General features: G+C 47.7%; 1 protein-coding gene across 5 annotated transcripts in view; it reads right to left on the bottom strand.

Moving 5' to 3' along the window:
- SMURF1 (SMAD specific E3 ubiquitin protein ligase 1) overlaps positions 1-27,288 on the bottom strand; it is a 64,746-nt gene that overhangs the window by 25,276 nt on the left and 12,182 nt on the right. For all 5 annotated transcript variants that reach the window (XM_068146612.1, XM_068146610.1, XM_068146613.1 and 2 more), the window contains exon 2: positions 397-435. In XM_068146612.1, the coding sequence (XP_068002713.1) occupies positions 397-435 (39 nt within the window). The remainder of the gene's footprint in view (positions 1-396; positions 436-27,288) is intronic.

The following is a 27,288-nucleotide window of genomic DNA, read 5'->3' as shown; positions in this document are numbered from 1 at the left end:
GGTGATAAGTAAGCATTTTCATTCTGCCTTGAACGTTGAGACTGCAACCCTGAGGTGCTTTACTCATACCCTTGGCACACTTCACAAACGGAGTTGCCTTTGAGATGGATTCTCTTGGTACCCCACACAGACTTGTAAGCAGCAACCTGCTTGGGGGTTCGTTAGCCAGACTTTAAGCTAGAATTTGAGAGCCCTTGGCCTTTCCAACTCCAGAGTGTACACTATCTAAATACAACTCTGGTAAGGTGTACTCATGTAGTAAGGCAACGTTAGGGCCAGAATAGAGCCAAAGGACAAACGATGTACATAGCTGAGCCCTGACAGTAATGCACTATCACCTACAACTCAATCTGATCCATCCAGAGCAGAAAGTTATACAATTCGGGGTGTACTTACTGAAGAAATCTTTCTTTGCAAGGTTCTTGGCACATAATACTGCAAAACAAAAACAGCAGACAAAGACATCTTAAGACCAGAGGGGAAAAAAATCCTTGTCCAGCAATCAGAGGAGCTACAATACTACCTGATCATAATTCATAAAAGCCCCCCAAATATTAAATGTGAGCGTTGTTTTCTCTAGATAAAGATTTACATGAAGGGGGAAAAAAAATGCTTTTGCTGCTTTTGTTCCATTGTTACAAAACACAGAAGGGTTTAATGAATGCTCCTTTGTGTTATAACCTCCTCGTTCTCTATACTGCCGGCTTACACAAATGCTAAACCAGAGCTGTTGTGGTGGTGGTGTTGTTTCAGAACCCACCCACCTTAGAATAAAGACCAAACAGTCTCTGAACCAAGACAACTGGTCTGGGACTCCTGGAAGAGATTTCTACACCAAGTGCCATCAAGCACAGGGCACACAAAAGGCACCACAATACTTCACAAAACACAATATGGGAGGTGGCAGTTTGCAGCTACAGAAAAGGTTTTGTGGTAGGCAGGACAGGATCTCACTCTGGAATAAAAATATATACTGGGGGTGGTGGGGGAAATCTGCATCAAGATGTTTCCCTTGGAAAGGGCCACAAATGAGACATTTCCCCCTCTGCCATTCTACTAAATAGCACAGCAGGTTAAGCAAAAACGAGATCAGGAAACCCGCATCAATCCCCACGTCTGCAGGTCTGTCAGCGGCTCCAAGCCCCAGTTTGCTTTTCAGTAAGGACTGCTCAGTGCAAGCTCAGCAATCCACGCTGCTCAGTATCCATTAAACTCTTACAGCAGGTCAGGGAAAATAATTTACAGAGCTCAAAATGAAAATATTAGAGCTCTAACTTATCGAAAACTAGGCTCCAAGAGAGGGAGGCAGCTATAAAGGAGCTAACTGGTTTTGAGGTAGTCTGTTTCCCTCCCAGTTCTTATCTGTCAGAAAGAGAATGAATGTTCAGAAAGATACTCAAATGGACATTTTCCCTGGCACAGACCATTTCTCCTTCTCATCTCTATCTCACCTTCCTCCTGACTTACACTCAATCTCACTTTAACTCTATATTGAGGAAAGTGAAGGCATGGTCACACAAATAGGGGAGCAAATATTTATTTATGGCACTTGTACCAGAGTCAGCTCCAAAGCAACAGTTTCCCACCTAACACAGCTAGCAGAAGAAAGACTGCCTCACCTCCTATGTCAAACAAACAGACCTCAGAACTCCACTCCTTTCCCCAGATGCTGGTGTAAGAAAGCACACAAATCCTCCACCTTAGCAGTAATTAAAGCAGCCACACCAGGAAACAACTATTGTTAGAACGGATTCAAAATTACTTCTTTCTTATGCTGAGCAACTGTAGCACCAGAGAAAGTTCCTCTGGGGGTTTTCTTTTAACAACTGACCAAAACCAAACCCAAACCAGAGTGAAATCTGCAGGACTGTGGCAGTTCAGTTTGAAACCAAACAGGATTACAGATTCACCATCCAGTGTTCTATGGATGCACGGCAGAGCAACCTTTAATTTCCTCTTCCTGTTGTGAGTGCTTCAGAGGGGGGGGAAAAAAAAACACCAACCAGAAAAAAACCCAGGGAATAAATCCAGGTAAAACCAGAACTTGTGTGTTCTAGTACTAGCCAAAAAGGAATGTTAAAGTTGCTGAGAGTGGTGGAGCTTTCAGTTGGTTTATTGTTATTGTAAAACCCAAATCACTCATTTTACTTCCCCACCCCTGATTTTAGGAACACCTTACTGAGCTGGGAAAAACCGTGGCATCTGTAGCTATCTGTATATATAGCCTGGCTGTATAATCACTACCTTTATTCTGTATTTCAGGTGTGCTTTCCAGAGCTAAATAGCAGCATAAGCTTCCAAAGCTGTTATTGAAGAATTACATTTTGTTCATTTAAGGCTGCTCCCTCTGCCACAGGCTCTCGCTCTGCAGCCCGTGAGGAGCACAGCTGCCAATTTTCCAGTTGCAAGCCTGTGAAACCCTCAATTTTAGGTTGCAGGGGAAAAAAAAAAAAAACCCACACCAAAAATCATTACTCTTTCTTGTAAGAAAAATATTGGCACAACAGCTAATAGCTGAAATAAACCTTTATGGAGCAATCTCCAGAAACAGGCTGCCCGAGATGGACCATTGGCTCCCTTCCACTGTTTGCATATTAAACCCACTAGAGCAAAAAAAAAAATGTCTTTTGAGTGCTTTATCACTTAAAAGCCATAAGATTTCTAAATTCCAGTAAAGAAACGGGTGACAAAGGTCAGCAACAGGAGACTGGGACGTGAAACCGTGCCAGCAGCGGAGCAGACAGCCCCTCCCTGCCCGGTAAAGCTGGGCACAGGCCAGATTTGCTTCTTAAACCCGTTGTCACCAATAGGACTTCAGCAAGACTGCCAGCAGGATCTGACTGCTGCTACTTCAAGCTCAAACCCTGGGAACTCGGGCAGCTTTAGCTATAAAGGCTTCAAAAGTTATTAATTTTTATCCCTGCATCAGAGGTGGTGCAGGAGAAGGGGAGGGATATTCATCTGCGAACCAGGCAGCCGAGCCCCGCTCCGCACACAGCCCAGCTTTGCCCACTTCCCATCCGCCCAAAGTGCCTTTTCTTCCTTCTAAACCAGAAAGGTCGTCAGCAGGAGCAATCTCCCTGCATTTGTTGCAACGTTACAAAAAGGAACTTAATTCTCCTGACTCGGGCATTTACATTCTGCCTTCTCAAAGCCAACCGACTTGTTTCGGCTTGACACAGTATTTGTTTATCCTCCTCCCTGGATTGCTGCACAGCGCCGAAGAACTATTTCTTTGTAACAGAACAGACCCCAAACAACACTGAAACAATGTCTTTACATCTAGATTAGAATATTTATAAAGGGATGGGAATGTTGTTTTAAGTACCTGGCATTACTGAGATAATTTCAAAGGCCAAATTAGCCAGCTGGGTGAAGTACTGGTGTGAAAGCCTCTTTGGCAGGAGGTGAAGGAAGGACGGGCCTCGTACAAAGTCAGTATTCACCCCGGGGATGTTCTTGAATGCAGATGTAACTTGAGCGAGTGGAGTGGTTCCTCTGCCAGCCCCCGGGGTTGTCCACCCTGCTTCCAAAGCAGAAGTGAATCATCTGCTGCGGTTCAGGAGGTGCCGCAGGAGCGGGCTGCAGACGGGTGTAGTAAGGAAAGCACACGGCGGCACCGAGGTCTGAACAGCCCAGCTGAGAATTGCATCAGAAAGCTGCTGCCTCGTCACCCAGACACCTATCTCTGCAGCAAGGCCAGCGTTTGCAGAAGGGAAGCAGAGAGACAGCCTGGGCGAGGAACCATTTCAAACATCCCCATGTAAACAGACCCATCCGACAAGACCAAAGCCTCCGTGGGCAGGTTCCTCCTCCTGAGCTGTCAGCACTCAAAGGATGGCTGCGAGGCTGCAAGAGTCCTCACACTGCTGCCTCTGCCTCGGCACTGGATTTATCCACACCCCACATGCCCCATCCCGTGGCACAGCGCTAAGATGCTACAACTGTTTTCAGCTGCAGGGTGTAAAACTGAGGTGGTTGTGTTTTGAGGTCTAGTGGGGAAAAATAAAAGGGGGGGGGGGGGGAAAGGTAAATGATTAAAATATTCCATAGATGCCAGCCTGTGCCAGTGCAAAACAGCTGGCAGCTCTGCACCTGGGACTGCATTTGTTCACACTTTGTGAGTTAAAGCTAAGCCTCCCTGCTCAAACAAAGGGCTCTGACGTGTGGCCAGGATCTGAGCTAACAACAGCCTTCGGTTAGTACCCAAGCTACTTCTGAAGACAAGGCAAACCAGCAGCATGCCCCCATCTTCCATGGGAAGGGGAGAAGGTTGTACTGCAGGGTGGTGGCAAGTACACCTTTCAGCCATCTTCAGCCTTCCCTTTGCTGCTGCAGGTTAATCATTTGTGCTTGTGCAAACAGGCAGCTGGATTCCAGGATGCATTCGTTTTGCTGTCTGACAGAAGATAAACACAGGCCAGCAGGCTGATGACGTAGAAAGGACTTTATTTCATATTGACTTCTCTGTAGACCATCTTTAATCATAGAGATATGCAGCATAATGGTTACAAGCATCAGAGGTTGGTTGAAGATATAAGGATGGAGCAAAGAGGAACAATGAGGCTTTGGAGGAGAGAGGAATAAAGATCTTGTACACAAAACTAAACTGAAGTTACTGCCTACCACTGAGAGATATAAAACCCCCACAAAGCAGGACAGATTTGATGCATCCAATAAGGGAAATATCTCTGCTAATAGAATAGAGCAGAATTAACCAGGTTGGAAAAGACCTTTGAGGTTATGGAGTCCAAACAACCAGCACCATCTAATCAACTAAACCATGGCACCAAGCACCCCATACAGTCTTTTCCTAAACACCTCCAGTGATGGTGACTCCACCACCCCCCTGGGCACCACATTCCAATGGCCAATCTCTCTTTCTGGGAAGAACTTCTTCCTAGCATCCAGCCTAAACCTCCCCTGGCACAGCTTGAGACTGTGTCCTCTTGTTCTGGTGCTGGCTGCACAGGAGCAGAGACCAACCCCCAGCTGGCTACAACCTCCCTTCAGGTAGTTGGAGACAGCAATAAGGTCTCCTCTGAGCCTCCTCTTCTCCAGGCTAAACAACCCCAGCTCCCTCAGCTTCTCCTCCCAGGGCTGTGCTCCAGACCCCTCCCCAGCTTCGTTGCCCTTCTCTGGGCATCTTTCAGCAACTCAACATCTTTCCTAAACTGAGGAGCCCAGAACTGGACACAGGACTCAAGGTGTGGTCTAACCAGTGCTGAGTACAGGGGCAGAATGACCTCCCTGCTCCCGCTGGCCTCCTGCTTCAGATTCTTGGTAGTGTAAATGGTTGGACTCCATGATCTTCAAGATCTCTCCCAGCCTAAATAATTCTGCCATTCAAGGCCTGCCCAGCCTTTGCCTTGTGGAGTTGGTGTTGGAGATAAGGTGGCTCCAGCAAGACTGTGCACCAGCAGGACAGCCCCCTGTGCAGGCTGGCATGCAGGCTGGTCTCCACAGCAAAAATTCTGCCCTTCTGAAAAATGGTTTTCAGAAAGCTGCTTGGCAAAAACAATGTGAAGTGTGAGGGGAAAAAAAAAACCCCACACAACCCCCCCAACAAACCACACTCCAAAGAAAGGCAAAAAGCAGACATCAGCTATTTAGCACATGCTGCTCTGATGCCCCAAAGCACTGTGGCCTGCAACTAAAATCCTTGCAGGGTCTGCTCTGCAAAATCAGCTCTCAGCCAAATGCTTTGGTGTACTTGGTGGGAAACGCTCTGAATCCCACAGGCCACCCATTCTGAGCTCTCTCTGAATGGCTCTGCTTACCCTTCCCATGCTCTGCACAGAACTTTACATGAGACCTCGCTGCAGACAAGCGGGCTGGGTTTTATTTCTACTACTAGGCAGCCCATGAAGATTTGCAGTGACCTGGGTTGGGTTTTTTTGAGTTATTCAGATTTGGTAGGGTACAAGAGAAAAGGTTTAATGGGAAAGTCATGATGGCTGAAGGCCCCAAATGTGTAAAACTGGAGTTTCTTTGCAGCTAGCCACATCACTGAACTGAACTGCACAGCTTTATTCACAAATTGGGAGTTTACATTGTCACCACAAAAGCCAAGGTTTCTATTCCAGGCCTTTTTCTGTTTGTTTTGTGAATACTTTTGGTCTTTGTCTGCTTGAGACTGAAATGCACAAATCCAAGGACTGTTTTAACATCTCCATAACCAAATCTGAATCACCGCACTGTCTAGCACTCAGGAAAAGAAACAAACCCAAAGTCTTCCCCTTCCAGTTGCCAAATTACCCAATTAGTTGTACAGAACTCACTTTATACAGATGGGTTCACTGAGTGTGGCCCTCACTAAAGATCTTGCTATCCCACACTTGCAACCCAACAGGTACACCAACCAAAAAAGCACCACCCCCCAAGACCCTCCAGACTTCAGGACCAGCACGCATCGTGCCCCGACATTGAAAGGCTCTGCCTGAACTCATGCTAAAAACAGACCTTGACTACCAGATTAAAGCAATGCTTCAGTAAGAAAACAAAACCAAAACAACAAACCAACTCAATTCTCAAAGAGTTCCTCAGATTTGATACATGAAGCCTTTTTGTGGCCCTTTTGTGTAGGCTGCAGCGAGAAATCAAAGCCTCTTTTCAAGGCATGCTTTCCTCGTGGGTTGGAACTTGGCTTGGTGCAGCCAGCTGCAAACACTAGACAACTTTGAAGAGATCTTCAAAAAACCACACACATGCAGAAAAAGCCATTTTTTATTAGCCCATTAACATGTCATTAAAACATCTGCTTGAGCCAGGAAGCAAAATTCCATCCTACCTAAGCAGAAAGCCGGCGCGAAGGAGGCTCCGTCCGCGCCGTGCAAACACCACCGAGTTGACAAAACAGAAATGCTTCATCTTCAGCATTCCTAAGAATTACTCAAACTAGGGGGGGAAAAAAAAAAAAAATCCTCCTGGGTGCTGACCAAGAGCAAGCCTTCACACACACAGCAAGGGGCTGGTTTAGCCCTCAGTAACACAAATCACTGGGAAAAACCCAGCACGGGTCTAGTGGAAGAGCAAGAGCCACTAACTTCCCCAGTTCGCTGAGCCTGGGTGCAATGCAAGGCCAGGCAAGCAAGCTTAAGACTGAAACTGACTGAGATGTAAGATTTGGAGGAGCACAAAGAGTTGTGGCATTAGCTGAAGAACTTTGCAAGGATCTAAAAACAGAGCTCAAGAGGAAGCTGAGTGAATGCTGAAGTACAGCACCAGAGCAAGGCACATAAGTCAGAGAGGTGGAAATAAGCATATCCAATTATCTCCCATACTAACTCCTCTTTCTCTCCTCCTGCTGCTCACCCATAACAAATGCCTGAGATAAAGGCCACCTCCCAGATTAAATCTTTCATTAAATCCTAGCTATTACATCAGTTTTCTTATGACTTTGCTATGTCTTCCTCTAATCCAGGCCAAGAACCTTCTCATGCTCTCTGCAGTCTGTTTCCTCGACAGACACAAACACCAAGCACTGCTTGAGGCCTGCAGCCATGCCCTCAGCCCAGCCACAGCTCCAAACTCAGGAGCTCTTAAGGGATTTATTTGTGCTGTGCACCACAGGGCAAATTCCAGCTACATGAAGTTTCTATTTCTCACTGAGATGGTGCTTACAGGGATATTTTTAAATGTTACTATTTTTTCCTTTCTTTCTTAGGACAAACCTTTAAGAAACTGCTGCTTCACCACCTCCAGGTAGCTTCTTTCTGGCGCTGCGCTGTAAGAATCATAGCATGTGGTGTGTTGTGGAAGGGACCTTAAAGACCATCTAGTTCTAACAACCCTGCCCAGGGCAGGGACACCTCCTGCTAGACCAGCTTGCTCAAGGCCTCAACCAGCCTGGCTTTGAACACTTCCAGGCTTGCAGCCTCCACAACTTCTCTGGGCAACCTGTTCCTGCGCCTCACCATCCTCCATGGGGAAGAATTTCTTCCTCATGTCTCATCTAGATCAACCTTCTTCCATTACCCTTTATTCTGTCACTACATATCTTTATAAAGAGTCCTTCTCCAGCCATCCTTTAGGCCCTCTGCAAATACTGGAAGGCTGCTAGAATGTTTCCCTGGAGCCCTCTCTTGTCCAGGCTTAACAGCTCCAATAGAGCTGTGAAATACAGCTGGAGATGCCGGGGCAAGAGTGAGAGAGCACAACTGGTGCTGCCTTCTCTGTCATCACCAAGATACCCCTTGAAGCACCAGCCTTCCTCACATCTTTTCTTTGCAGAAGGTCTCCCAACAGGGCCAAAGCAAGGCCACTTGACAGCCATTCTCAAAAAGGACCCTATCAATGACAGAGTTTTACCAGAGCAAGTGTGAACAGAACACAGAAGTCAATCCCCACCGCATTGGTTTTGAAGCTGAGGCCTCCAGCCCCACCACCACACCAGCCACAAAGAGCCACAACCAAGCACAGCAATCACTTCTTCAGAGAGATCTCCCAAACTCAGTCAAGTTTTGCCTTTGCCAAAGTGCCCATAAATGCCATTCCAGCTCTCTGGAAACAGAGCACAGGCTCAGGCTTCAGCCATAGCATCAGCTGCTGGGGACTCTGGTGAGGAACAGAAACAGCTGGAAAGAACTCAACGGTTCTGTTAAAACCACAGAGAATAATATCCCGTTCTCAGGGCAGACACAAGCTTTGAGCTGACAGCAAACCAAAACCATTTCAATGACAGAATCCTTACTGGGAATGCAGAAGGGGATTTTACAGTTCCTCCCCACCTCATGGTGCAAGTTGTGGTTGGTGGGATCAGCACAGTTGGGGATTTCTCCCCTTCCAGCTCTTGCATCGAATAACTCCGTTTCAAGCAAGTAGTGGCTATCAAGACAGGCTCACCTGCAGGGCTTGCACACACTTGATGTGTTGGAGGGTAGGAGAGCTCTGCAGAGGGACCTTGCCAGGCTGGACAGATGGGCAGAGTCCAGTGGCACGAGATTGAACACATCTAAGTGCCAGGTGCTGCACACTGGCCACAACAACCCCAGGCAGTGCTGCAGGCTGGGGTCAGGGTGGCTGGAGAGCAGCCAGGCAGAGAGACCTGGGGGTGCTGGTTGATAGTAGGCCAATGGCATCCTGGCCAGCAGGAGCAGGGAAGTCATTCTGCCCTGTCCTCAGCATTGGTTAGGCCACACCTTGAGTCCTGTGTCCAGTTCTGGGTCCCTCAGTTTAGGAAGGAGGTTGAGCTGCTGGAAGTTGTCCACTTGTGCTCACACTTGGAACAGACGCTGGCCTGCGCTGCGCAACAGCACTGCCACAAGGAAGTTTAGAACATGCCATGGAACTATGTGGCTTAATGTTCTGAAGAATCCCATTAAACCTAAGGATTAAATTCCTGCTGAAGTCTCAATACTTCACTTTCCTAGTTACCCAAGCACTGAAAAAAGCATCTGGAAAAAAATTCCTAAAGCATGAAAAACATGTTCCTCCACCCACATGCACTCATAGCTCAGATTCCAAAGTGAATTTTACTAAGATTGCCAAATATATTTTGCACTTTTAACACTTGGGAGGGTTGGGTTTTATATATATATCTCTCTCTACAAATGTCACCCCCTCAACAGGACCTGACACTGCTCACCGTGGGTCCCGTGCAGAGATGAGGACCAAACTCAAGCCCAGCCCTGCTCCCATGCTCCTCATGAACAAAAGAGCCTTTCTAGAAACACTCTTCAGATGTATAGAGTTGTTTCTCTGCAAAATGCTAGGTGAACAACAGGGAATCAAATACAGATCATAATCAACCAGAGGAAGAAAAAGAATCTGAACACCCTAGATCTTACAAGGCAGGAATTCGGCATTAAACAGCTGAGAGCCCTGTAACAGAATCACAGAATGATTTGGGCTGGAAGGGACCTCCAAAGGGCATCTAGTCCAACCCCCCTGCAGTCAGCAGGGACATCCTCTATTATATCAGGTTGCCCACAGCCTTGACCAGCCTGACCTTGAATGCCTTCAGGGACAGGGCCTCAGTCACCTCCCGGGGCAACCTGTTCCAGGGCTCCTCCACTCTCATGGTGCAGAACTTGTTCCTAACATTCAATGCAAATTTCCTCTCATTTCAAACCATTGCCCTTCATCCTATCACTGCAGGCCTTTGGAAACAGTCCCTCTGCAGACTTCCTCTAGGCCCCCTTCAGGTACTGACAGGCTGCTATTAGGTCTCCCTGGAGCCCTCTCTTCTGCAGGCTGAACAACCTCAGCCTGTCCTCGAAGCAGAGGTGTTCCAGCCCCATGATCGTTTTTGCAGCCCTCCTCTGGAGTCACTCCATCAGGTCCATGCCCTTTCTGTGCTGAGGGCTCCAGAGCTGGATGCAGCACGCCAAGTGAGGTCCCCCCAGAGCAGAGGAGCAGAATCACCTCTCTCCATCTCTGGCCACACTGCTTTTGATGCAGCCCAGGCTGCAGTTTGCTTTCTGAGCTGCAAGTGCACGCCCTTGGCTTACACCCAGCTCCTCTCCCACCAGCACCCTCGAGTCCTTTTCTGCAGGGCTGCTCTCCATTTCCATCACCCCCTAGCCTGAACTGATATTGAGGATTGCCCCAAGCTAGGTGCAGGACCTAAAAGGAGAGCCTCTGCACAGCACAGGCTGCTGCTCCATCAGCATTTAATTTAGATGTGTTTAATTTAACATGCCTCTGATCTCCACTTCAAGTTCAATGTATAAAGCTTTAAACACCTTATTTTCATTACCAAAAGAAGATGCTGGTAAGGACTCATCTGTGTAGCTGATCATTTGCTTACTAATTCCACACATAAAAGGGTTCTCTAATAAATATGTTCACTACCAAGCACAAACATTTAGATGCCCCTTCTTCCTAGATATTCTCTATGGGGCTACCCACACCACTACTACAACTCTATGTTCTACAACCAGTTTGTGAGACTCAAATTACAAGAACATTTCTGTGTTAACAGCAGCTTCCCACCACCCCCTCCAACACCATCCAATTAATAGGCCTGGAAATTAACATCTTATGAAAGCTCTGAAGTCCAGGAGGAAAAGCTGCACAGCTGCTCTCTGCTGCTTTATAAAGGAGGGGCTACAAGAAAGCCAGGAAGGGACTTTTAACAAGGGCTTGTAGTGATAGGACCAGGGGGAATGGCTTTGGGCTGGAAGAAGGGAGATTTAGACAGGAGGTTAGCAAGAAATTAGTGAGGGTGGTGAGACACTGGAACAGGTTGCCCAGGGAAGTGTCTCATCCCTGGAGGTGTCAAGGCCCTGTTGGACAGGACCTTAAGCAACCAGGTCTAGTGGGTGGTGACCTTGCCTGTGGAATGGGGGTAGGAGTCTTTATAGTCCCTTCCCAAACCCAGAAGTAACACATTTGTGGATGCCCACCACACACCTAGAATGCCCAAGTGAAACACACAGTAGAAAGCCCAAGCAATCAGACCAACGGAAACAGATCCAACCTTGGGGCTCTGTCCATGGAGTAAAACATTTCTGAGGTGATATGAAGAGAACACAGCACCTTTTTTTACTTTCTAGCCCAGCATTATCTCCAGCCCTCTTCCTCTACACATTGCCTTGCCTCAGAGTCTTGACCTTCCACTGCAAAGTAAGTAAAAGCTGTGAAAGCAGAAACCTTGGGCAGGTTCAAGTAGCCAAGCATCATCTCAACAGAAACACTCAACTGCAGTCAGACAGGGAAAGGTCTCAACCTTCCAAGCTAAGATGAAGCAGATTTTGCAGTTCAAAACCTAAACCATGTGTGTTGTGTGGCCAAAGAGTGGCTGGTGTTTGCAGCCCTTCATGTCAATATTTCAATGAAGCAATTTGAATGCTAAACAGTTTAAGAGGAGGAAAAGCAAAAGGCAATTTGACACAAGACTCAGTGGCAATTGAAAGAGCTGAGATTTGCCTTTCCAAACCCAGTGTTTAGCTTCTTTCATATCTTACTGCAGTTAAATAAGGTACAAAAAATATATATATATATAAAATAATCAACTTTACAGGATCAAAATGTTCCAGTGGGGGTAGTTTAATAAAACAGCACAAATTGAATGTCTGCCTTTCATCAAGCACTAAGTAGGTTGCTTAAAAGTGAGGACATTTGTTATTTAAAAAATGAATGGCTTGCAGTCATGTGTAAGTTGTAAACTATGTAAACTATCAGTACATCCCATGAGGGCTTGAATGCATCACTAGAATCATAGAATCACAGAATTGTTAGAGTTGGAAGGGACCTCAAGGATCAGCCAGTTCCAACCCCCCTTCCAGGGGCAGGGACACCTCACACTACAGCAGGTTGCTCACAGCCACATCCAGCCTGGCTGCTGGGATGAGGCTTCCACCACCTCCCTGGGCAACCTGTGCCAGTGCTTCATCACCCTCATGCTGAAGAACTTCTTCCTAACATCCAATCTGAGTCTACCCATTTTATGTATTTTTTTCCCATTCCCCCCAGTCCTATTCCTCCCTGACACCCTCAAAAGTCCCTCCCCAGCTTTCTTGTAGCCCCCTTCAGATACTGGAAGGCCACAATTAGGTCACCTCAGAGCCTTCTCTTCTCCAGACTGAACAGCCCCAAATCCCTCAGTCTGTCCTCACAGCAGAGCAGCTCCAGCCCTCTGCTCATCCTCATGGCCCTTCTCTGGACACCTTCCAGAACCTCCAGATCCTTCCTGTCCTAGGGGCTCCAGAACTGGACACAGTACTCCAGGTGGGGTCTCAGCATAGTGGAGTAGAGGGAGAGAATCACTTCCCTTGACCTGCTGGCTCTGCTTCTCTTGCTGCAACCCAGGATGTGATTGGCTTTCTGGGCTGCAAGTGCTCACTGCTGGCTCACATTGAGCTTCTCATCCAGAAGGGTTTTAGTTAAACAATTCACATGGAACATTGCCTGAAAATGAAATATGCAGGTTTGGCCCTAGTCAAAGCAGGACTGCTCAGCTCAGTGTTAAACTGAAGCTGCACTGTGGAACAAGAAGCTGGCATGAGGACTGCTTAGGTGACCCAAAATGCTGCTGCTGTTAAAATCAACTGCCAGTGAAATGAAAACAAAGAAAAGAGTCATCATTAAAAACAGCAAAAAGAAGAAATATCAACTTTTGCCACAGTGATTTTTAGAAGCTGCAGTTCAATGTGTAAAACACTGCTGGTCACCATGGACACAATGCTCCTGACTCCACCTTTCTCCCTTCATTCTGAAACATTCAAGTGAAGAGTCTCCAACATGGAAATTCCACAGGGGAGAAACCAGAATTAAAAGGGAAAAGGAGGGGGGGGAAAAGAAAGAATTAAAAGGGAAAAGGAGGAGGGGGAAAAAGAAAGAATTAAAAGGGAAAAGGAGGAGGGGGAAAAAGAAAGAATTAAAAGGGAAAAGGAGGGGGGGAAAAAGAAAGAATTAAAAGGGAAAAGGAGGGGGGGAAAAAGAAAGAATTAAAAGGGAAAAGGAGGGGGGGAAAAAGAAAGAATTAAAAGGGAAAAGGAGGGGGGGAAAAAGAAAGAATTAAAAGGGAAAAGGAGGGGGGGAAAAAGAAAGAATTAAAAGGGAAAAGGAGGGGGGGAAAAAGAAAGAATTAAAAGGGAAAAGGAGGGGGGGGAAAAAGAAAGAATTAAAAGGGAAAAGGAGGGGGGGAAAAAGAAAGAATTAAAAGGGAAAAGGAGGGGGGGAAAAAGAAAGAATTAAAAGGGAAAAGGAGGGGGGGAAAAGAAAGAATTAAAAGGGAAAAGGAGGGGGGGAAAAGAAAGAATTAAAAGGGAAAAGGAGGGAAAAGATAATTGAATTAAAAGAAACTGAGCCTATAGAATGAGAGACATAAAAAGAGCAAAGCTCAGGACACAAGAGCACCCTGGGCTTAAGCTCTTTTAGTAAGACTCAGGCACGTTGTGCATTTCTTTAATCATTGGACAGACTTCAAGCAGTTGCTAGAGACCTGCTGCAGAGAATAACACTTTACCAAGCACCTCTCTCAGCATTACTAACAATTTCAGTAGCTGTGACCACAACAAATTCCAACAGGTACTGGATGACTTTTCAAGAGGCACAGTCAACATCCCAATTTTTTTTGCAGCTAAATGGAAAGCATTCTCTCTGTCAAGCAAGGCATCAGCACCAGAGCAGCAGATGGAGGGAGGCTCTCCTCCCCCTCTACTCTGCCATGCTGAGACCTCACCTGGAATACTGCACCCAGTTTTGGGCTCCCCAGTTCAAGAAGGACAGAGATCACAGTATCACCAAGGTTGGAAGAGACCTCAAAGATCAAGTCCAACCTGTCAACGCAGACCTCATGACTAGACCATGGCACCAAGTGCCACATCCAATCCCCTCTTGAACACCTCCAGGGATGGTGACTCCACCACCTCCCTGGGCAGCCCATTCCAACAGCTAACAACTCTTTCAATGAAGAGCTTCCTCCTCACCTCCACCCTAAAATTCCCCTTGCACAGCTTGAGACTGTGTCCTCCTGCTCCAGATCTACTCAAGAGACTCCAACAGAGGGATACAAGGAAGATGAAGGGACTGAAGCAGTCTGAGGAGAGGCTGAGCGCCCTGGGGGTGGTTAGTCTGGAGAAGAGAAGACTGACAGGGGATTTAATCAATGTTCATAAATATCTGAGGGCTGAGGGTCAAAAGGGAGGGGACAGGCTCTGCTCACTTGCACCCTGTGACAGGACAAGGGGCAAATGATATAAACCACAGCACAGGAGGTTCCACCTCAGCATGAGGAGGAGCTTCTTCACTGTGAGGACTGCAGTGTACTGGAGCAGGCTGCCCAGAGAGGTTGTGGAGTGTCCTTCTCTGGAGTCTTCCCAGACCCATCTGGATACATTCCTGTGTGACCTGTGCTGGATGCTATGGCCCTGCTCTGGCAGGGGGGTTGGACTCAATCTCCAGAGCTCCCTTCCAACCCCTGACACCCTGTGATATCACTGCTTTAAACCCACAAACCACAGCTTAACTACCGACTTCCAAACCTTCCCTCATTTCTAGCGCACGCCTTTGCTTTCCAGGCTCCCGTTTGAACCGGGGTGTGCCAAATGCTTTTTGGTGTGCTTGGATAGAAAAGCCTCAAGTCTTGTCACATAAAGCTTTTTCAAAGCCATGAGCCTCATCTGCCAAAGAAACTTTTGCATGCTGTTCCAGCTTCCTCCTGCCTGCTTCACAGATCTGCTGTTTGTTCTGCGGCGAGCACGACAACAAGCAGATGAGGTGGAGCGGTGATCCCTGAGCGAACCCAGGCCTGGCTTAAAAATCAGGGCAGTGAAAAAAAAAAAAATCAATCAATAGTCAGTGAGCAGTTATCAGTGTACAAAAGCCTAGGCAAGTCAATACTCAGTGAAGAGTTAACAGCATACAAAAGCTGAGAGCAATGAGTTCATTCTGTTCTAGGCTGCTTAGCCAAGGGACAGCCCCAAATTGAGCCAGCCAGGATTCATTCAGCAGTACTGCTTTCTTCCTGCAGCTCCCTGGGCTGCTGTTACTGACTTCAGAACAGCAAATGTACAGACCATCAGGATCTGGTGCTGCAACAAAGTGGCATGGACCCATAGCCCATAAGAAATGAATGGCTGGGAGAACTGGGGCTGGTTAGTCTGGAGTAGAGAAAACTGAGAGGGCAGCTTCATAATGCTTACAAATATGAAAAGGTGTCAAGAAGAGGAGATCAATCTCTTCTCAGTGGTGCCACAGGACAAGGGGCATCCTCTTAAGGTTCACAAGTGTCTGAAAGGTAGGTGTCAAGAAGAGGAGATCAATCTCTTCTCAGTGGTGCCATAGGACAAGGGGCAATGGACACAAAGTGGAACACAGGAATTTTCACCACATCTTTGCTGTGAGGGCACCAGACCACTGGAGCAGGTTGCCCAGATAGGTTGAGGAGTCTCCTTCTCCAGAGACTTCCAAAACTCATCTGGACATGTTCCTGTGTGGCCTGCCCTGGATGATCCTGCTTTGGCAGAGAGGTTAGACTCAGTCTCCAGAGGTCCCTTCCAACCCCTATCACGCTATGATTCCAAGTTTTGATTCCTAACTTGGATCGAATGGATTTTTACTGAGGTAAAAATGCTTTCAGTGTCTTGTAGGGAAGAGAGTAGGATTTGCCCAGCCTAGACTGAATTCAAACACTTTCTGCTGACTTCTCCTCTTGATAGCCACCTAGTTACCAGCTCTCATGCATGTCATGTTTAGTGAACAGGTTCAACCTCTATTCTTTTGCTGGGTTTCAGCTGCCAGAACAGACAATATAGATCACTGCAATGGGAAGGCTGTGTTTGCTTTCAAACACTCAGCAGAGCGAAGGTGCTGCTGCAAAATAATCCCCACCACAACAGAGTTGTTCACAACCCCACCTGGACACCTGGCTGGAGCTGATCTGCCTTAATAGGGAAGGGAGTAGTTTTATTTGTCACACAAGTGACACCCTGTGTTGAGAACAGAGCAGGGGTTCAAATAAAACATCATCCAGATTTTTTTCCTGGTTCACTGAGCCAGGCTGAGCTGCACTTGGTTGTTAGCATGGACACAGCCACTGTACAAGGGGTAATGAGTGGAAGATGAGGCATAGGAAGTTCCATGTGAACACGAGGAAGAATTTTTTCCACTGTGAGAGCTGAACAGGCTGCCCAGGGGGGTTGTGGAGCCTCCCTCACTGGAGATATTCAAGACCTGCCTGGATGCATTCCTGTGTGATCTGGTAGAGGTGAATCTGCTCTGGCAGGGGGGTTGGACTGGATGTTCTTTCAAGGTCCCTTCCAGCCCCTAACATTTTGTGACAAGTGGCACAGAGAACACCATCAGACCAGTGCTGTGCAGGCATGCTCACCACAAGCCTGTTAGAGCAACTCTGCTTACTTACTGACACTGGGCAGAGCACAGCCACACATCTATTTGTCTTCATTACCATTTCATAGTCAACTTACACCCAGGTGATTGAAAAAAAACACAAACCACACAGAAAAGTGGGAAAATGACACTTTGACTGTCTGCTGAGCTACAAGAAGAGAAGAATTACTCTCATAATTCCCAAGCCACAAGCTAAAATAAAAGTGCCAGGTTTAAATGCAGGAAGAGCAGAGCAAAGCTGTGGCATCACTTCTGATTTTGAATGAAGTACATCAGCTGGTTTAGAATGCTGGGTTTAATTCCAGGAAATTTTCAGCTCTGAAGAGCTTCAGGAGTTTGTTTTGTGCTTATTCAGTTTGTTATAATCCCTTTCAACAAGGGTCTGAGATGTTACAAGCTGCTCTGCACTTTCTTCCTGCAGTGGTTTTTATCTGTTCAGAGCTCAGCTTAGAGCCTCCTTGTTTACAAATGAAAAAGCAGGGGCAGCACCAAACACAGGACTGCATTTGTGAAGGGCACCGACGCTGAAAGGTGAGCAGGGATGCTGGACAGCTGCCAGGCCCTAAGCTCCTCTCGGCTTATTAGCCTGGGCCCCGTGCCAGCAGCGCTGAGCCGGCAGGGGATGCGTGGGGTGACAGTGGTGGCACCAGTTAATGGGGAAGGAGGGGGCACCTTTATGTGTGTCTGTGCAGGGATAAGGAAGCTGTGGCGGAGGGGAAGGAGAAGAGGGAAGAAACGAGGCTTGTTCCCAAAAAAGACTGCAATTACAGAGATATTAATAGCTTTTGGAAGCCAAACTTTTATCATTCATTCACCTACTTCTGTTCTTTCTATTCACTCCAGCACAGAATCACTCTGTCTTTCTATGGGGCGTCAGTCAAGCTGCTGCTGGAAAAACATCCCCATGCAACAAGTTTCCCTCGAAATTAGCATGAAAGCTTGTATGCAGAGACAAAAAATAATCTCATTTAACGACAGAACCACCACGGGTGGAAGAGACCTCTAAGATCACCAAGTCCAACCAGCCCTATTTGAAAGCTCCAATCAGGGAATGATGCCTAAGAGACTTTTTTCCACCCTTGCTCTACAGGAAGTCTTGCCTGCAAGCACACACATACACAGCCTCTGCAATCCACCTAATCACCTATTAGTCACACCAGTGGTAAATCCCTGAAAGCACTTTGGCTTGGGTCATGCAAAGGCTGGATGAACCGAGTTCCATCAGTTCTCATCTGATTTCCAAGCACTGAGCCGCACGTGACGGCCGTGGTGCCGGGGGGAATGTGGGTCAAAGCCTGCATCCCGCCGCTCTCGAGGGACGCGCCGCAGCCAGGAGCTCCGGGCTGTCTGTGGGCACACTCTGCACAGCCATTAATGGGATTAGTGCTGCTCCTCGCTGGTGCCTTCACACTACACCCAGCTGTAAGGGATCTTCAAGGACTCCAGCACGCAGAGAGCAGAATGCTCCCCATCGTGCAGCCGTGTTCCGTCTAGAGGGCTGAGGAGCAGGCTGCCGGCAGCAGCTGCCGCCGAAAGGCAACGCCTTGCTTCAGAAATAATTAATCACCCGTTGTGCCTGAGTACAAACATCCACACCTAACAGGCATGTGCTGCTCTCAGCTGAGCAGCAGTGAGATGGGCAATCAAAAATTGCTGCTGCTTTGGAGCTGGTGGTGCTGCTGCTCATTGCCTGGAGTGATGCTCATAGGATGTTGTTAGGAGTTGGATGGGATCTGGGCCGGGGCAATCCCAGGCATTGATACAGGCTGGGCAGTGACTGGCTTGAGAGCAGCCCTGAAGAAAACGATCTGGGGGTGCTGGTGGATGAGAAGCCATGAGCCAGCAGTGTACATTTGTAGCCCAGAAAGCCAATCATATCCTGGGCTGCAGCAAGAGAAGCAGAGCCAGCAGGTCGAGGGAGGCGATTATCCCCCTGTGCTCTGCTCTGGTGAGACCCCACCTGGAGTACGGTGTCCAGTTCTGGAGCCCCTGCAACAGGAAGGATCTGGAGGTGCTGGAAGGTGTCCAGAGAAGGGCCACGAGGATGAGCAGAGGGCTGGAGCTGCTCTACTATGAGGACAGACTGAGGGAGTTGGGGCTGTTCAGTCTGGACAAGAGAAGGCTCCAAGGAGACCTAATTGTGGGCTACAAGAAAGCTGGGGAGGGACTTTTGAGGCTGTCAGGAAGTTACAGGACTGGGGGGGATGGAAAAAATATAAAATGGGGAGATTGAGATTGGATGTTAGGAAGAAGTTCTTCCCCATGAGGGTGGTGAGAGCCTAGCACAGGTTGCCCAGGGAGGTGGTGGAAGCCTCATGCCTGGAAGTTTTTGCAGCCAGGCTGGATGTGGCTGTGAGCAACCTGCTGTAGTGCGAGGTGTCCCTGCCCATGACAGTGAGGTTGGAACTGGCTGATCCTTGAGGTCCCTCCCAACCCTAACAACTCTATGATTCTAAGATCATCAAGTCAACCCTGCTGCCAGAGCAGGACCATAGCTAGCACAGATCACACAGGATCCTCCCCAGGACCTGCTCTCACTGCATGGTTAAGCAACAAGCTCAGGGAGCTCCTGCTTCATCCAAACACCATCCCCAACTCGTATCAAAGTTCAGCAGATCCATGCTACATCAGTGTCATGATTCTTACACAAACAGAGCCATCCTCTTCACTTTGATGAAAATATCTAATTCTGGTGTGACCTAGAGGAGGCACAACAGGGAGAGCTGAATGGCACCAAAGAAGATGGCGTGAAAAGGCAGCTTTTATTCAGAATAGAGCTGTATCAGCCTATGTGTTACTCCCTTGTTCTAATTATATAGGACAGCATCTATTTAAACTGCCAAGTTAATGACTTCAAATTTGATCAATAGGCTCTGTTTATTCAGCCCAGTGCTACTGACAGTCACCAGGGATGAACAACAAAACAAACAGACTGGTCAGAGCCAATCTATGGTTGGGCAAGAGAAGCCACCCTGCCACGGCAAACACCCTTTGATTTCGGGGGAAAGTGGGGAGGGAGATCTGTTGCCTGTGGACACTGACACAGTCCATTTCCTTTGTGCCCACAAAACATTCAACCACATGATTCTGCTTACTACCAACTCACGAGCTGAGGGAGCTCAAGCAGAACTAACATCATGGATACAGAGTGACTCCAACCCTTATCTTGTACCATCTAGCCAGGTTAAAGCAAACGGAAAGATTTCAGATGAAGCATGGTAGGACACAACAACAGGAGGACATCACTAAGGCTGTGGATCACGAGCAGTCACTTCCCTCCCTGTCCCTACACCTGCTACAGAAGGAAGTTTCCTTTGGAGCAGCTTAAGGACAGGCTAGAACCATCTTGAAAGCAGGATGAAAAAAGTCCTTGACTGAATCTCCAGCCAAAAGATGCTGAGAATGTTTTAGTTCCAGGCCAGCTTCAGAGGCCAAAACAAGAACTGAGTTTAGAATGAAAGCAGCTAACATCCAGCATGCATGGAGCACTCTAGCAAAGATTCCCTCTTTTCTTTAATTAAAAAGGCAAGCTTTCATTGCAGAGACAGTTTCTCAGCAGTGGCTCAAAAGCAACATATGTGGAATTCCCACCCAGGGAATGAGGGTTTTTTAAAGAACAATTTGCAAGCTACTCAATAAAGGAAACTCCCTCCCTAATCTCAAGTGAATGCACAGTCACAAGGGCTGGGATCTTGATGAAAACGTTTCAGTGCATTATCCTCACCAGGATGTTTGGCTGCAATGCTCTCAGCATTATGCATTCATCACTCTGCCTGCAAACAGCAACTGTTTGCTATTTGTCTTGTACAAAATGTCAGTGTCCATTACATCAACACATGGCAGTCCCACCACTGCTCCCAGATGTCTCAAAGGTATTGTGTTATCATACTACATAAATATATTGGAATCTGAATGAACAGACACCATGCCCCTTCCTATATGACCTTAATATAGGTATTTCATGCTCAGACACAGGATTTATGCTAGTGGCACCACTTGGCTGGGACCTCCCCTGGAGTGCTGTGTCCAGGAAGGACCTGCACCTGAAGGAGTGGGTCCGGAGGAGAGCCATGGAAATGACCAGGGGGTTGGAACACCTCTGCTACGAGGACAGGCTGAGGAAACTGGGATTGTTCAGCCTGCAGAAGAGAAGGATCTGGGCAGACCTAATAGCAGCCTGCCAGTACCTGAAGGGAGCTACAAGAAGGCTGCAGAGGGACTGTTTGCAAAGGCCTGCAGAGACAGGACGAGGGACAGTGGTTTGAAATGAGAGAAGAGCAGATTTAAATTGGATGTTAGGAACAAGTTCTGCACCCCAAGGGTAGTGGAACACTGGAACAGACTGCCCAGGGAGGTAGTTGAGGCCTTATCCCTGGAGATGTTAATTCAGGCTCAAAAGGCTCTGAGCAACCTTTTCTAATTGAAGATGTCCCTGCTGACTGCAGAGGGGTTGGATTAGAAGACCTTTGGAAGTCCCCCCCAGCCCAAACCATTCTATGATTCTATACTGCAACAACAACCACCAAAAAGAAGGAAGTTCTCTTAAAGAGAAAGCTCTTTATCAAACTATTAACACAGCCCCACAGTCCAAAATTTACTACCTCAAGCCCTGCAGTGCATGAGGACAGCTGGCTCAGTCAAGGCAAAGAGGTTTGCTTTCCATTTTGAATTGACTACACAGGTTCAATACATTGCTTTTCACATGGATGGTTAGCAGTGCTGATATTCCAGAGAAAATGGAATGCTGTAGGAGGAAAACTCTCACCAGGGCTGGCTCTCACAGGATGTATTACTGGTTCTCACAGTATTTCAGGATAATGGAGGCCTAACAATGTCACTGAGCAGGGTTACAAAACACATCTCTTCACAGCTCATGACACAGAGGCTCCCACAAATGTCTATTTCTTCACTACTTTCTCAACACATGGAATGCACTTGAGCACAGGCTAACACTTGTGGGAACCATAAAGCAGCACTTTGTTTGTTTGGGTGTTGTTTTGAAGATGGTGATTCCTGTGCACCAAACAGCTGAGCTATTAAAAGCTGCCTTTGGTCTGCACTCGGATCAGGAGCACAACTCACGCTCCTGGTGATCTGATACTGTCCAAGCATGGGAAGACAAACTATCACAGTATCACCAAGGTTGAAAAAGACCTCAAAGATCATCAAGTCCAACCTGCCACCACAGACCTCATGACTAGACCATGGCACCAAGTACTACATCCAATCCCCTCTTGAACACCTCCAGGGATGGGGACTCCACCACCTCCCTGGGCAGCATATTCCAATGGTGAATGACTCTCTCCGTGAAGAACTTTCTCCTCACCTCCAGCCTAAACTTCCCCTGGCACAGCTTGAGACTGTGTCCTCTTGTTCTGGTGCTGGTTGCCTGGGAGAAGAGACCAACCCCTTCCTAGCTACAACCACCTTTCAGGTAGTTGCAGAGAGCAATGAGGTCACCCCTGAGCCTCCTTTTCTCCAGGCTAAGCAACCCCAGCTCCCTCAGCCTCTCCTCATAGGGCTGTGCTCAAGGCCTCTCCCCAGCCTTGTTGCCCTTCTCTGGACACCTTCAAGTGTCTCAAAGTCCTTCTTAAACTGGGGGGCCCAGAACTGGACACAGGACTCAAGGTGTGGCCTAACCAATGCAGAATACAGCAGCACAATGACTTCCCTGCTAGCCACTCTATTCCTAATGCAGGCCAGGATGCCATTGGCTTTCTTGGCCACCTGGGCACACTGCTGGCTCATGTTTAGGTGGCTGTCAATCAGCACCCCCAGGTCCCTCTCTGTTTGGTAGCTCTCCAGCCATTCTGCCCCCAGCCTGTAGCTCTGCATGGGGTTGTTGTGGCCAATGTGCAGCACCCAGCACCTGGATTTGTTGAATGCCATCCTGTTGGCCTCTGCCCATCTGCAGAGCCTTTCTACCCTCTAACTGACCAACATCTGCTCCCAACTTGGTGTCATCTGCAAATTTGCTGAAGACTGTCTCAATCCCCTCATCCAGATCATCAGTGAAGATATTAGAGAGGATGGGGCCCAGCACTGATCCCTGGCTGTGGCACCATTCACCACCACTCTCTGGGCTCGGCCCTCCAGCCAGGTCCTAACCCAGCACAGAGTGTTAAATGAGACAGAACCAAAAGAGCAAAATGCAACCATTTCCGTAAGAGAAAAAAAAGAAAACTTTGAACACCATTTCAGTCCTTCCTACAGTAAGCTGTGTGGCACCAATTTGAAGTGCTAGTGCTGTTCTTTTAATTAAAGCACACCAGCAGGAGGCTGATGCACTGGCTGGCGCTGCGAGCGACATGCTCGCAGGACACAGATGAATCTCTGTGTAAGGAATTAACACACAATTGCATCTGGGTTAAAAGGCAAAGCAAAACCCTCAAGTCAAAACAAACACACAGCTGAGTGTTCTTACAGGTGCTTGATAAAGTCATCTGGATGCTTTCCTCAGAGAATGCTGTTCAGTTCTGGGGGATTAAAAACACCCCCAACAATCCCCCAAACACAAACCCTGGTTGTGCCATTAAGGCAAAGCTTGATTTATCTGTAGGTGTGGGGGGGACTGAATGGATATATGTCCCTCCCCTTCCATTCTCAGAGCTCCTTTCACACACTCCCATGTTGCAGCTTCCACATCTCCTGTCCAGACAACTGGGGCCAGGACCAGGCACCACTCCTTGCCCCTAGCAGCAGCTCCGGTGGACCACAGGAGGAGAGATTTATTCTGCCAAGCTACTCATCTCCTTGAGTCTTGTAGGCCAGTGATGCTTAACATCACTGCCCCTAGCAAATTTGACTGAAACCAGATGAAGAGCCAAAAATCAGTTTGAGAATGACAAGTGCAATCTCTTTTTCAGCCTGGTAATTTTTCAGTCTGGAAAGAAGATTAAGCTTGTCCCATAAGTTTATCCATCAGCCTGATGGTCAGCTAAGGCAGCACTGCCTCCTGAAATCTGCAGACAGCTTCCCTGTGCCAGGTTTCACTGTTGATTGGGAAACCACCAAAAGCCTAGAAAACTGATGAGTATTAGCTTTCCAACCTAGATGAAATACCCACAAAAATATTTGCTGGATCCTTTTTCCTCTTGGTCTTGCAACATCTTAATTCCACCACCCTAGAAGAGGCTGGCAGCCACCCCTGGGACCTCCTGCCCCAGTCTGTGCTTGCTGCTATCATACAAAAAAAACCCCCAAAGGGAGAGCTTTACATCAGCATCTGGAAAGATGAGCCTCCTCAAAACTGGCAGCTGCTCTGCCAGATACAGCCTCCCCGGTGGAGAAACATCACAGAAACAAGCAGGACATTTTGTCTTTACTTGGGATACAGACTATCAAAGGGAAATCAGCTCATCCAACAGCTCCCAGGCTATTTACTCCTCACTCCTCCCATGACTATTTCAATCACGTTTACAATACCAGCAGCAGCATCTCCAACATCCCAGATTAATCTGTTTCCTTCTGGTGTTTCAAAGCCTGCTTTCTCTCTGCACACTTGTAGGATTTACATCCTAAGGCAATGATAAAAAAACACAACCTAAAAATCCCTGATACTACCTTCCAACTGGGCTTTAGTTTCTTCCCCCCCGCCCCCTCTCCTCCTCCTATCAAAAATAGTTCTCATCTCTGCTCCAGTTCAATTTGGAAGGAGTGCAGGCAGCCTTGATAAGCACCCTGCAAAGGAAATGCCTCGAATTGCAGACTACTTACAAGACATTTTCCCAAGCAACTTTTTATAAACCCCATTTGATGGCTGCTTGGCTAATTTCTGCTGAAGTTTATCAAAACATTGTTTTGTAGGCAAGTCAAGTTACTCCTGTGATTGGACAAGCAAATAAACCCACTCTGGTTGCAAGTCCATGAAAAGCCATTGGCTAACACTGAAGTATTACTTCTCCTGTTACCAGGCAGACCTTTAACTCTGAGGTGCTTAATTCATTCTAATCTGAAGGACACAACACAGAAAGACAGCCATGTACATGTTCCTTTTGTTATCAGAGTATCAGTCAGGGTTGGAAGGGACCACAAGGATCAGCTAGTTCCAACCCCCCTGCCATGGGCAGGGACACCCCACACTAGATCAGCCTGGCCAGAGCCTCATCCAGCCTGGGCTTAAACACCTCCTGGGACAGGGCCTCGACCACCTCCCATTCCAGGGCTTCACCACTCTCATGGGGAAGAACTTCCCCCTCACATCCAGCCTGAATCTCCCCTCCTCCAGCTTCATTCCATTCCCCCTAGTCCTATCACCACCTGATATCCTGAGCAGTCCCTCCCCAGCCTTCCTGTAGCCCCCTTCAGATACTGGAAGGCCACAATGAGGTCACCTCAGAGCCTTCTCTTCTCCAGACTGAACAGCCCCAATTCCTTCAGTCTGTCCTCATAGGAGAGGTGCTCCAGCCCTCTGCTCATCCTCCTGGCCCTTCTCTGGACACCTTCCAGCACCTCCAGATCCCTCTTGGAATAGGGGCTCCAGAACTGGACACAGTACTCCAGGTGGGGTCTCACCAGAGCTGAGACCAAGTCACCCAAGTCTTCTTCACCCAAGCCTTCTTCTAGACCAGCAGGTAAAAGCACTATTGCTAAGAGCTGGTGACAGCACAGTTATTGGGCCTGATTGCATTACCGTAGGCAGGTCAAGGCGGGGGTTGCATGCTGGTGTCAGCCTGGCCAGCTGCCTCTCATACCTGTGCTCATGTGTCATGCTGCAACAGACACAGCTAACTAGCATGCCTTGAAAAGTCAGGTTCAATTCCCTAAAAGCCTTGGGAAGAAAGCACAAAGATGCAGTGCTCCTGTGTGGCAGATCAGCTGTGCAGGGAGTGTGCTGTATTTTAGTTAATCATTGCACAATATGGCAAAGTCTGTTGGGCAAAGAGACATTTTCTTTCCTACAGCCTGGGCTTTACAGTTGGATTATTTTCCCCAGATCTCTGGGCTAAAGTGCAGGGGCAGAGATTTAAACCTGAGCATGGCTACAGCACACAACTTGGCTACTTCACACACCCACTGAGTCAAACAAAGTCACTGAAGCGTCAGCTCCCAGCTCAGAGCCCTTGTGTGGCTGCAGCACACTGACAGACCACATCATGCTCCAAACAGCTGTGCCACCCACTGGCACCTACTAGCTCCTTCCCTACCTTCACTTAGGCCTTTTAACCTCATCTCACCTCGTCTCAGCACTCATCTGTGCAAGGGGGACCTTGGCAGAAGTATTTTCACTGTGGTTACAGACATTTGCAGCAGTGGCCTAAGCACACCAGCAGATCACAGCATGGAAAAGGCTGCATGTAAGAAGCAGCTGGGAGATGAAAAATTAAGATGTGCAGAACCTCCATGCAAATTCCAAAAGCTCCAACACTTGAGGCATTTACAGGTTTTTTTCTGCTCTCTCTGGTCTATTTGTAGGCTATTCACAGGCACATGTTCAACATGACCATGCCCACTGTATTGGTCATGCACTTGCTGTGATGGTTACCTGCCTGCAGGTGTTGTTAAGAAAGAGATACAAGTGAGACTGCCTGGAATTTCTACATATGACACTGAAGTAATGATCATTTCAAGGGTCCAGGAACTTAACTGGGATTGTTTAGCCTGGGGAAGAGAAGGCTGAGGGGAGACCTACATCTACCTGAAAGGAGGATGGTCTCTTCTCCCTAGTCCTCAGGTGAAAGAATGAGAGGAAATGGCCTAAAACTGTGCCAGGGGAGGTTGAGTATTAGGAAAAGTGTCTTTCCTGCAAGAGTGGTCAGATACTGGAACAGGCTGCCCAGGGATGTGGTGTTCAGTTGATTAGATGGTGTTGGATGATAGGTTGGACATGATCTCAGAGGTCTCTTCCAACCTGGTTTATTCTATTCACCATCCCTGGAGGTGCTCAAGAAATAAGTGGACATGGCACTTTGAGACATAGTTTAATGGTTAGGTTGGTGGTTGACAGTCTCAAGCTGCACCAAGGGAAGTTTAGGCTGGAGGTGAGGAGAAAGTTCTTAACTGAGAGAGTTATTAGCCATTGGAATGTGCTGCCCAGGGAGGTGGTGGAGTCACCATCCCGGGAGGTGTTCAAGAGGGGATTGGACGTGGCACTTGGTGCCATGGTTTAGTCATGAAGTCTGTGGTGACAGGTTGGACTTGGTGATCTTTGAGGTTTCTTCCAACCTTGGAGATTCTGTGGTTGGATTTGATGAACTTATGAGATGTTTTCTACCCACAACAACTCTGATCAGACCTTGAGCTTACATTCACCAACTCAATTCCAGATCCAGTTGACCAAATCTGAAGGATTCTCTTCCAATTAATGCTGAGAAAAGCCTTTTTTCAACGACAAGGTATCTGCTAATTAGCCATACAACAACATAGCTGCTAATTAACCTTCCACTTGTACAAGGCACCACCTCTGCATTTCCATTCCGAGCTGAAGCTGAAGTTCCCACACGCTTATAAAAAGGGCTGCACATGTGCAACAACCCAAAGGCATCAGCTGCA

This window comes from Melanerpes formicivorus, unplaced genomic scaffold (genome assembly GCF_026170545.1).
Source record: "Melanerpes formicivorus ecotype bairdi unplaced genomic scaffold, bMelFor1.0.p_v2 SCAF_14, whole genome shotgun sequence".
Classification (NCBI taxonomy): domain Eukaryota; kingdom Metazoa; phylum Chordata; class Aves; order Piciformes; family Picidae; genus Melanerpes; species Melanerpes formicivorus.
This window is presented reverse-complemented; position numbering and strand designations above follow the sequence as displayed.